The 12,773-nt window shown below is 39.9% G+C and overlaps 1 protein-coding gene across 1 annotated transcript; it reads left to right on the plus strand.

The window, feature by feature from the left end:
* The first annotated feature begins 5,681 nt into the window (after positions 1 to 5,681).
* Positions 5,682 to 6,179, plus strand: LOC125122220 (60S ribosomal protein L10a-like). The gene has a single exon (XM_047770447.1). It carries the CDS (start codon positions 5,682 to 5,684, stop codon positions 6,177 to 6,179), a length of 498 nt encoding a protein of 165 aa, XP_047626403.1.
* Positions 6,180 to 12,773: the final 6,594 nt, after the last annotated feature.

Here is a 12,773-nt window from a genome sequence, read left to right on the forward strand (position 1 = left end):
GTAGCATGTTGTTTAGTCTCCACGTGTTTGTGTTTTTTGCAGTTTTTTTCTTGTTGTTGATTTCCAGTCATAGAGCACTGTGGTTAGAAAAGATGCTTGATATGATTTCAATTTTTCTAAAGTTACTGAGCTTGGATTTGTAGCCCAGGATGTGATCAATCTTAGAGAATGTTCAGTGTGCACTTGAGAAGAAGGTGTATTCTTTTGCTTTTGGATGGAATGTCCTAAAAATATCTACTAAGTCCATTTGGTCTATTGCTTCATTCAGGGCCTGCGTTTCCTTATTGATTTTCTGTCTGGATAATCTGTCCATTGCTGTAAGTGGGGTGTTAAAGTCCCCCACTATTATTGTGTTATTGTCAGTTTCTCCTTTGAAGGTTGTTAGCAGTTGCCTTATATATTGTGGTGATCCTATGTTGGGTGCATAGATATTTAAAATTGTTATATCTTCTTTTTGGATTGATCCTTTGATAATAAACAAATGGGACTTAATTAAACCTAAAAGTTTCTGCACAGCAGAGGAAACCCTAAACAAAACAAAAAGATAACCCACAGAACGGGAGAAAGTATTTGCAAATGAATCAACTGACAAAGGGATTAACTCCAAAATTTATAAACACCTCCTGTAGCTCAATACCAAAAAACAAACAACCCCATCAAAAAATGGGCAGAAGATCTAAACAGACAATGCTCCAGAGAAGACATATAAATGGCCAAAAAACACATGAAAGATGTTCTACATCACTCATTATTAGAGAAATGTAAATCAAAACCACTCTGAGGAGTTCCCGTCGTGGCGCAGTGGTTAACGAATCCGACTAGGAACCATGAGGTTGCGGGTTCGGTCCCTGCCCTTGCTCAGTGGGTTAACGATCCGGCGTTGCCGTGAGCTGTGGTGTAGGTTGCAGACGCGGCTCGGATCCTGCGTTGCTATGGCTCTGGCATAGGCCGGTGGCTATGGCTCTGATTCGACCCCTAGCCTGGGAAACCTCCACATGCCGCAGGGGCGGCCCAAGAAATAGCAAAAAGACAAAAAAAAAAAAAAACCCACTCTGAGGTACCACCTTACACCAGCCAGAATGGCCATCATCAAAAAGTCTACAAACAATAAGTGCTGGAGAGGATGTGGAGAAAAAGGAACCCTATTACACTGTGGTGGGTATGTAAATTGGTGCAACCACTGTGGAAAACAGTATGGAGATTCCTCAGAAAACTAAAAACAGAACTACCATTTGATCCAGTAATCCCACTCCTGGGCATCTATCCAGAGAAAACTACGACTCTCAAGACACATGTACTCCAATGTTCACTGCAGCATTATATTCAATAGCCAAGATGTGGAAACAACCTAAATGTCCATCAACAGAGAAGTGGGTAAAGAAGATGTGGTACATATACACAATGAAATATTATTCAGACATTAAAAGGAAAGAAATAATGGCATTTGCAGCAACATGGATGGACCTAGAAATTATCATGCTAAGTGAAGTCAGTCAGACAATGAGACACCACCATCAAATGTTATCACTTATATGTGGAAAAAGGGACACAGTGAATTTCTTTGCAGAACAGATACGATACTGACTCACAGACTTTGCAAAACTTATGGTTTCCAAATGAGACAGATTGGGGTCGTGGGGGATACATTGAGGGTTTGGGGTGGAAATGCTATAAAATTTGGTTGTGATGATTGTTGTTTATATGCCTGTAAATGTAATAGAATTCATTAAGTAATTTAAAATAAAAAGTCTAAGAAAATGACATTTCAGAAAGCAAAATTGGAAATTAAAGGGTGAGACTAGTTGAAAATGTATCGTCATTAACAGTCACTTTTTAGAATTAGTTTCATAAAAGATTTAATATGTAGCTTGCCTGAACTGGGAATTTAAATCTACTTGTGAAGTTGTTGCCCATGAAGATAATATATTATCCCCAAACGCAAAAACAAAGTATGGGCTTACTAGACAAACCCACAGAAACATGTCTCCAACTCCCGGGCAGCTTATATTGTACTAACTTTGTGGGCAAAAGTTAGAATTATACTAATGCCCAGTGCCCTAATAAACTAAAATGTAGTTATTAAAGCAAGAAGCAGTTTCTAAGAAGCCTGTTCTGCCATAACTCCTGGACTTTATCCTATTTTTTTTTGTCTTTTTTTTTTTAGGGCTGCACCCACGGCATATGGAAGTTCCCAGGCTAGGGATCAAATCCGAGCTGTAGCTGCTGGCCTGCATCACAGCTCATGGCAATGCCAGATCCTTAACCCACTGAGCAAGGCCAGGAATGGAACCTGCAACCTAATGGTTCCTAGTTGTATTCATTTCCGCTGCGCCATGATGGGAACTCCTCCGTCTTCTATTTTTAATAACATGTTCTTTCTGCTTATTTTCTAGCCTCCTCTGATTATTTTACTGACATGAATATATTTTTGTTCCTGTTCTCATATCCCACACAGTGATGATGTCCTCTTGCAAGAAGTATATCACGGTGGTGTACAAATACCTAGTAGAGAATTAGGATATCATTGACTGACTAAACCAGGATTAGGGCTCCTCCTAGGTTACAGGTACATGCGCCGTCACTATGATGAGGGATAAGCTGGATTTTATGTGCACCACCACCACCCCCACATTAAGATGCTTACTTAAAATATTTGAAATAGGAGTTATCTTGTGGTGCAATGGGTTAAGGATCCAGCATTGTCACTGCAGCAGCCTGGATGCTGCTGTGGCGTGGGTTCAATCTCTTGCCAGGGAAGGTGGGTGTGGCCAAAAAAATATTTGAAATGAATTGTATAGTGAAATAAATGGGACACACACACACACACACACACAAAGGATATCTGAACATCTGGAATTTTTAAGTGTATATTGGTTTTGGCCTATACCTACAAATTATGAAATGGTTATTTTTTTTTTGAAATATTGCAAAATCTACAAATTTAAAAAGTTGTGCTTTTAACTTCTTCCTTGCTAAGAGACCATATGGGGAAATGGCAGACGGAAGGATGGGGAGATGTATGAAGGGTTAGGTGTCCGAGTTGAAGCAAATTCCGTTCTAGTTGGTAGGCTGACCTAGAAATCAATGAATCAGAAATTTCTATTTCAACCCAAGCCACTTATAGTTAGACACCAGATAAATGACACATTTTAGGACTTCTCTATACTGTATAGGTATTATACTCCCTGTAAGAATATTTGCTCTAATTGAAATAAATTATCATTTTAGTGAGATGCAAGAGTGGCATATCAAAAATCAGATGAAATAATTGTATTCTTGCAATTGCATCCTCCCAAACCGATCTCCCTCACAGTCCAAGTCCTATATATTATGCAATGGGGATGACAGTGATCTTATTTTTGGACCACAGTCTTTTTATTCCCTTGTGAAGGCAATAACAGTCAGTTTTCTTTTCAATGGATCTTGAAAAGAATTCATGGAATGAGCTGATCTGGATGTTTAAGGTTGTGAGTGCCTTATTACCATATTAGTCATGTACAAGCTGGTATTTAATGCAAAACCTTATCATCAGATAGAGAACTGACCTAGGTGAGCTTTAATGCTTCTTTTAACACTCTAATATTATGATTTGGAATGACCAAAATTTTGGTTAATAAGCATTTATTAAGTGCCTTGTGTTGGTACTAAATGCACCCTTGCAGCTATAAGAAATATAAGAAAAGTAAAGAGCATGATTCTCAAATTATGGAGAATATTTTACTGTGGCAACTGCTACTATTCATTTTTTCAATGAATAAAGCTGAAAGAATAATATCAAAACCTTTACAGTATGCTAGAGACCAAGGCAGCTTTAGGTAATAATGGGGTAAAAACTCTTTGGATTGTCACAGATTCCCTTCCTAATCAAAAGTATATAACTGGTAGAACAAACATCCTGGCCAACACTTCAGCTGCCCACTCCTACCCTTCCTGGGGGATATACTTGGATCTGGTTTTTGCCTCCCTCTACTTAGACGTCAACAAGGAAGGATGCTTTGGATCTGATCCAAAGTAAAGAAAAAATTTTCACTTTTAAAATTGTGCTGGGAGAAAAGCAAAAGCCCCAGAATATCCAAAGCAAACTTGAAAAAGAACAAAGTTGGAAGACCTACACTACCTGGCTTCAAGATTTAGTATAAAGCTAAAGAAATCAATATAGTACTGGCTCGCAAAAAAAGACTGATAAATAGATCAACAGAATAGAGAACCTAGAAATAGATACGAAATTAAAAAGTTCGGAGTTCCTGTCATGGCTCAGCGGAAAGGAATCTGACTAGCATTCATGAGGATGCAGGTTCAATCCCTGGCCTCGCTCAGTGGGTTAAGGATCTGGTGTTGCTGTGAGCTGTGGTATAGGTCGCAGATGCGGCTCGGATCTGGTGTTGCTGTGGCTGTGGTATAGGCTAGCACCTACAGCTCTGATTACACCCCTAGCCTGGGAACCTCCATATGCTGTGGGTGCAGCTCTAAAAAAGACCAAAAAAAAGAGTCATTTGATTTTTAACAAAGGTACCCAAAGCAGTCCAATGGGGCAAGGAGTCTTTTCAACAGATGACACTAGACTAGCTAGATATCCATGTGGGAAAATAAATAAACTTCAACCTCTTCCTCAAAACATGTACAAAAATTAATTTGAGATGAATCACAGACCTAAATGCAAAAGCTAAAATCAGAAAGCTTTTAGTAGAAAACATAAAATAATATCCCATGACTCAGAGATAGGCAAAGGTTTTTCAGTCAGAACATAAAGGCAGTAACCAGGAGTTCCCATTGTGGCTCAGTGGAAACGAAGCCGGCTAGTATCCATGAGAAAGCATGTTCAATCCCTGGCCTCAGTCAGTGGATTAAGGATCCAGTGTTGCTGTGGCTGCAGCTCCAATTCAACCCCTTCCCTGGAAACTTCCATATACTGCAGGTGTGGCCCTAAAAAGCCAAAAAAAAAAAAAAAGGAAGGTATACAAACAGCCAATACACACATGAGAAACGGCACATCATTAGTCACTAGGGAAATGCTAATTAAATCACAATAAAAAGTAGTACTATACACCCACTAGAATGGCTAAAATTAAAAAGACTGAAAACATTAGATGAAGGCAAAGATGTGGAGCGACCAGAGCTCTCATGCACTATAGTTAAAGTGGAAATGGTATAATCACTTTGGGAAAAGATCTAGCAGGTCCTTATAAAACTAAACATATACCTACACTATGACATCACAATTCTACCTTTCAGCATTTACTCATGAGAAATGAAAATACAGGTGGATAAAAAGACTTGTACAAGAATGTTCAGGAGTTCCCCTCGTGGCACAGTGGTTAACGAATCTGACTAGGAACCATGAGGTTGCGGGTTTGATTCCTGGCCTTGCTCAGTGGGTTAAGGATCCGGCATTGCCGTGAGCTGTGGTGTAGGTTGCAGACGCAGCTTAGATCCCGCATTGCTGTGGCTCTGGCATAGGCCAGTGGCTACAGCTCCGATTAGACCCCTAGCCTGGGAACCTCCACATGCCGTGGGAGCAGCCCTAGAAAAGACAAAAAAAAAAAAAGAATGTTCAGAACCACTGTTTTCTGATTATCACTACACCAGGCACCGTAAGCAGCAAAGTCTCCTGCCATACCCTCTACAAGGCAATGTGAGAGGTCCACCATGGGAACCAGTGCAAGCACAGGACCATCTTGGAGATGATGGGGCTGCAGATCAGCCTGAAGAACTATGACCATCAGAAGGACAAATGCTTCTCGGGCACCAGCAAGCTTAAGTCTGCTCCCATCCCCAAGTTCTCCATATGTGTTCTGGGAGACCAGCAGCACTGTGATGAGACCAAAACATGTGGACACGGAGGCGCTGAAGAACTCAACAAGAATAAGCAACTTGTCAAGAAGCTGGCCTTTATGGCTTCAGAATCTCTGAACAAGCAGATCCCACGAATCCTGGGCCCAGGCCTGAATAAGCCTGGCAAGTTGCCTTCCTTGCTGACCCCAAATGAGAATATAGTGGCCAAAGGTGATGAAGTGAAATCCACCACTAAATTCCAGATGAAGAGGGTGCTGTATCCGGCAGTGGCTGTTGGCCAGGTGAAGATGACAGATGATAAGTTAGTTATAAATCTACTTAGCTGCCAACTTCCTGGTGTCATTGCTCAAGGAAAATTGGCAGAACACCCAGGCTTTGTACATTAAGAGCACCACGGGCAAATTCCAGGGCCTGTACCAAGGCACAGCTTAATAAACCATATGCCACCAAAAAAAAAAAAAAAAGAATGTTCAGGGCCACTTTATTCATAAATGCCAAAAACTAAAAACGGCCCAGTAGACCTTCAGTAGGAGAATGGATAAACAAACTACGATATAGTCACAGAACAGAATACCATTCAGCAATAAAAAAGAGCAAAGTACTGGTAAACACAACAACATGACTGAGTCTTAAAATTATCCTACTAAATTAAAAAAATTTACATGGAATCATATAGTACAACAAAGCATTTATAATATGATTATGTAAAGTTCTAGAGCAAACAAAACTAATCTATGGTGGAAAAAATCAGAACCATGGTTGCTTAGGGAGAATAACTGATTGGAAAGAGGCCTGAAGGAACTATCTGGAGTGATAGTAATTGTCTGTGTCTTGCTAGGGGTTTGGGGATTACAGGTGTATGTACTTTCCCAAATTTAGGGAATATACACTTAAGGTTTATATATTTCATTGTGTATAAATTTTTCCTCAAAAGAAAAAAAAATCTGTGAACAGATATTAAACTCCAGCTAATGACATGAAGTACTTAAGAATAAGCATACTGGTATATTAAATTTACGTTGAGGAATTCCTGTTATGGCTCAGTGGTTAATGAATCCGACTAGGAACCATAAGGTTGGGGGTTCAGTCCCTGGCCTCGCTCAGTGGGTTGATGATCCAGTGTTGCCATGAGCTGTGGTGTAGGTTGCAGACATGGCTTTGATCCTGCGCTGCTGTGGCTGTGGTGTAGGCCGGTGACTATAGCTCCGATTAGACCCCTAGCCTGGGAATCTCCATATGCTGTGGGCGTGGCCCTAGAAAAGACAAAAAATAAAAAGTAAAAAAATAAATTTACTTTGAAATCCATAAAAGAAATAAAATGATTGATGGAGAGATAGATAGACAGACAGACAGACAGACAGTTGATACCTAGGAAGGCACTGGGGGAATTCACTGGAAAAATCCTTTCAACTTTTGTATACTTTTGAAATTTTTCATAATAAAACACTGTGGAAAATTGTGCCAGGTCTTTTTATACTAAAGGTGATTATCTAGTTATGTAATTCTGTTGTTTGCCTAGAAATTGTAATGGGACTTGTTTCTTAAATACTGAAGGGCCTCTGTGCATGGTTGGAAAGTAGGGGGAAAACTGAAACTGCTTAACAAATAATATATCTAGTATCAGCAGAGAAATCTGTGAAAACTGTATTGCATTAAGGAAAAAATGTTTTCCATAACATGGATTGAGACAGTAATTATATGTCCTTGGGAGTTATATATATTTCTGTGTGTGTTTGTTTGGTCTAACAGTTACCCACAGGAAAACTAGAGGAAGAATGTGGAAGTATATTTGCATAACATATCACAGAAACCTTAGAAAAAACTGGACTTGGAATCTGACACCTAACCTGGAACTCCTCTGCTAAAAGGTATGTAGGGCATAAATCTAGACTGAGAAATTCAAGACTCTGGTAGTAAATATCCTGCAGTGGGTCATTGTGTCCTTGCATTGCACTGTTGGGCGAAGGAGAACACATCCTAGAATGAAATCAACCCCAGTGAGTAGGGAGTTTCAAAAACGGGGAGAGCAGGTTTGTAGTGGGAGACCTAAAGAAAGGACTTATTTAGGAAGAGAGGGCCACAAATCTCAAGACAAAGAAGCTGGGAACTGAAACTCCTGAAGAATTGCCATAAAGGAATATTGTAATTTAACGTAATATTGATCACCATAAAACTGTACTGACCAGAAGAATAATCTGGAAGTTTAAGTTATAAGGTTCTGGAGAAACAGCATGAAAGAGCTAGATCTAGAGAAGAGTTCGACCTTGTGGAAAGAGACAAATCGAGGAGGAAATATGGGCAGAATAGTAGAATCGCTGGCATTCTTTTGATTGGAAGAGATGAGAAGTTGAGAACATAGAAAGAATTTGACCTAGAACTGTTAAAAGGTCTCAGTCAAAGTAGTACCCTGCATCTTTCATTCCCAGTAGCCGAGCAGTAGGATACCACCTTAAGGTAATGACAAAAATAAAAAGAAAGAAAGAAAGAAAGAAAGAAACTACATGAAAACGAAATAGTCATAAAAGACCTTCACCATGGTATAGTCTTTGTACTTCAAAAGATGTCACATTGGATAGTAACAAAGTTATATATAAAAAGAGTTAACTACAGAAGATCTAAATAGACATTTTTCCAAAGAAGACATACAGATGGCAAATAGGCATATGAAAAGATGCTCAACATAACTAATTATTAGAGAAATGCAAATCAAAACTACAATGAGGTATCACCTCATACTGGCAGAATAGCCATCACCAAAAAGTCTATAAATAACACATGCTGAAGAGAGTGTGAAGAAAAGGGAACCCTCCAACAGTGATAGTGGGAATGTAAGCTGGTGCAGCCACTATGGAAAACAGCATGGAGGGTCCTCAGAAAACTAAAATTAGAATTACCATAGGATCCAGCAAACCTACTCCTGGGCACACATCCAGACAAAACTGTAATTCAAAAAGATGCATGCATCCATGGAGTTCCTGTTGTGGTGCAACGGGATTGGCAGCATCTTGGGAGTCTTGGGTTTAGGATCAATCCAACTGGGCCCAGTGGGTTAAGGATCCCGTGTTGCTGCAATTGCAGCTTAGGCCACAACTATGGCTCAGATCTGATCCCTGGCCCAGGAACTCTGTATGCCTCAGGACTGACAAAAAGGGGGAAAAAAATTATCACATTGTGCTATAAATACCTCTTTGCTTATTGTTTTTTCACCCAGTACTTTTAAAATTGTTTTGACTCACCAAGGAAGATACACAGATGGCCAACAAGCACATAAAAAAATGCTCAACATCACCAATTATTAGAAAAATGCAAATCAAAACTACCATGAGATACCATCTCACACCAGTCAGAATGGCCATCATTAGTAAGTCCACAGTAACAAATGCTGGAGAGGGTGTGGAGAAAAGGGAACCCTCCTGCACTGTTGGTGGGAATGTAAGCTGGTACAACCACTATGGAGATCAGTATGGAGGTACCTTAGAAAACTACACATAGAATTACCATATGACCCAGCAATCCCATTCTTGGGCATTTATTCCAGACAAAACTTTCCTTGAAAAAGACACATGCATTCGCATGTTTATTGCAGCACTATTCACAATAGCCAAGACATGGAAAAAACCCAAATGTCCATCAATAGATGATTGGATTAGCAAGGTGTGGTATATATACACAATGGAATACTACTCAGCCATAAAAAAGAACGAAATAATGCCATTTGCAGCAACATGGATGGAACCAGAGACTCTCATCCTGAGTGAAGGGAATCAGAAAAAGAAAGACAAATACCATATGATATCACTTATATCTGGAATCTAATATACAGCACAAATGCACCTTTCCACAGAAAAGAAAATCATGGACTTGGAAATAGACTTGTGGTTGCCAAGGGGGAAGGGGATGGAGTGCGATGGATGGGGTGCTTGAGGCTAATAGATGCAGCCTATTGCCTTCGGAATGAATTAGCAATGAGATCCTGCTGTGTAGCACTGGGAACTATGTCTGGTCACTTATGATGGAGAATGATAATGTGAGAAAAAAGAATGTATACATGTATGTGTAACTGGGTCAGTTTGCCATACAGTAGAAAATTGACAGAACACTGTAAACAAGCTAAAATGGAAAAAAATAAAAATTACATTAAAAAATTTTTTGACCCAGACTTATATAGTAAAAAATAATTTTTATCACAACCCTGATACACACTGAAAAAAAAATTTCATGAAGCAACACTAAACTTTATTACAGGCAATATACTCTGGTATTAACTGTTCTGTACTATTCTATTTCTTTTTTTCTAATTCTAGTCTCAACACACTGAATTTATTTTATGACCCATACTTTAAAAATGCTTCAATTGGAGTTCCCGTCATGGCTCAGCAGTTAACGAACCCGACTAGCATCCATGAGGACACAGGTTCAATCCCTGGCCTCGCTCAGTGGGTTAAGGATCTGGCGTTGCTGTGAGCTGTGGTATAGGTCGCAGATGAGGCTCAGATCCCGCGTTGCTGTGCCTATGGAGTAGGCCAGCGGCTGTAGTTCTGATTGGACCCCTAGCCTGGGAACTTCCGTATGCTGTAGGTGCGGCCCTAAAAAAAGACGAAAAGACTAAATAAATAAATAAATAAATAAATAAAAATGCTACTATAGACTGAACTCATATAGATTCTCAAGCATGGTAGATGCTAATACAAGTAAATAAGAAATAGATATAACAAAAATCTTGGTATCTCTAGCAATTAGCGCAGGGCTAGGTACTTTGCAGATGCTTGATAAGAGAATAAATGTACAGATAAAGAGACAGGCAACACTGCAGAAGGGACTTAAAAAATTGTTGTGTTTAAAGGACATAATGAGATAGAGAGGCATGATTGCCAAAGGCCAACTGTGAGGCCTTCCCAAAAAAGGCCTAATGTGGTGAAGTCACCAAGGTCAGGATCTAGTCATCAGTTCTATGGGGCAGAAATTATTTTCTAACTGGCACAAGGATCACTTAAGCTAGCCAAATTCACAAGATACTGATTAATAGCTAATATTAACTGATATTTATTATTGATTACTTACTATGTGTCAGGCAATATTCTAAGTATTTTATATGACTCTATCCTCAAAAACAAAAAACAAACAAACAAACAAAAACCCTGTGAAGTATGGTTATCTCACACTATTATCTCCATGTCAAAGATGAGGAAACAGACTGAGATATTAAGCAAGTTTCCCAACATTATACACCTAGTAAGTAGTAATAAAAAGGTTAGTAAAAGGATTATAATAAAAATGTTATGAAAATCTCCTAGAAAGTAGGGTAATACACCAAAAAAGGGAGAAGAATATTAAATACAGAAATCTAAGCCAGGGGGACCCAATCATTAGCTATCAGGATCTCCAGAAAAAAGAAAAGAGATTTTAAATTACAGAAAAGAAATTATCAAAGGAAAAAATAAGAGAATTTTCCAAATCCAAAAGATAAATTTTGAGTTTCAAAGTGTCTTCTGTGTAACCAGAACAATGAATGAAAAAGGTTCAATACCAAGGCATATTATAAAATATCAGAACACTGGAGATAAAAAGAGGGTCTCATGTAACCAGAACATACAAATCCATGTACTAGAAGAGGAGGTAAAAATGGCCCTCTCCCTCTCACACCAAGTAATCCACTGAGGAAATTTTTGTGGGCCTATATCCAAAGAGGGTAAGGCTTCCAGAGGGAAACATCACCAAGGTTCAGATGCATTGGAAACTAAGACAGCCCTGTGGCTATTTTTGGCTCCTGGAACTGTAGAATTGAAGGCAGAAAAGGGGTCACCACAGCCACGAGGTGATTAATCTTTTTTTTTTTTGTCTTTTTGCTATTTCGTGGGCTGCTCTCGCGGCATATGGAGGTTCCCAGGCTAGGGGTCTAATCAGAGCTGTAGCTGCCAGCCTACGCCAGAGCCACAGCAACGCAGGATCCGAGCCGCGTCTGGCTAGCGACCTACACCACAGCTCACGGCAACGCCAGATCCTCGACCCACTGAGCAAGGCCAGGGATCGAACCCGCAACCTCATGGTTCCTAGTCAGATTCATTAACCACTGCGCCACGACGGGAACTCCCAGAGGTGATTAATCTTGATCATCAAAGGGAAACTCAGTTGCTGCTATACAGTAGGACAAGAACGACTATGTTTGAAACCCAAATGAGGCAACCTGGCCAATCCAACAGAGTTCAGTTCATAGAGGACACCAATCATTTGGGAATTAAGGTTTAGGCACTGTACTAGATAAGGAATTAGACCCAGTCAAGGTACTTAGAGGGATGGGGGCATGCAACAAAGAGTTTCAAAAGGAAGTTATGTTGATCAACTTCGGCCTCATGGTGCCTACAGAAAGGGGGTTCAATCGCAGCTATAGTTTTATTATTCCCACTCCCCATCCCATCCCCACCTTAGGAAGAGTATTGGCATGGGTTAACATTTTAAATTTCATTATCCTGGGATGATATGATAGCTGATAGGACTACGTGTATCCATTGCACTGGGAACATTCATTGCTACACAGGAGACAATACATCAATTTCTGATAGGTCAGGTGACACTAGGAAGATACTGGGGCTTGAGTAATGCTCCACCCAAAAGGGAGGACTACTAACAAAGTCAACAACAGCAACAATGTGCCAGAGCATCCTTGTCCAGGAACTGTTTCTGTTCACTGAAGGATTAAGAATGCGTGCTATGTGAGAGGTAGTAAGAGAATCCAGGGCAGTCAATGTCAGCCAGAGAAGCAGAGACCACCAGAAGACAGCAAGATTGATTTCTCCTTCATTCTTACTCCTAGCCCCAACACCAGAGGACTTGAAAAAAGAAAGGAAAAATAGCCTAGAACTAGACACTCCCCTCAGCCCAATCTTTAGGGAGATGAGGGAGAACAAGTGAAAAATTGGCTATCCCCCCTTTCTCATTTCAGGTCCCCTGTGGCTACGAGTCTGGCTAGCAATGGATTGGGT

Source organism: Phacochoerus africanus, chromosome 3 (assembly GCF_016906955.1).
Source record: "Phacochoerus africanus isolate WHEZ1 chromosome 3, ROS_Pafr_v1, whole genome shotgun sequence".
NCBI classification, from domain to species: domain Eukaryota; kingdom Metazoa; phylum Chordata; class Mammalia; order Artiodactyla; family Suidae; genus Phacochoerus; species Phacochoerus africanus.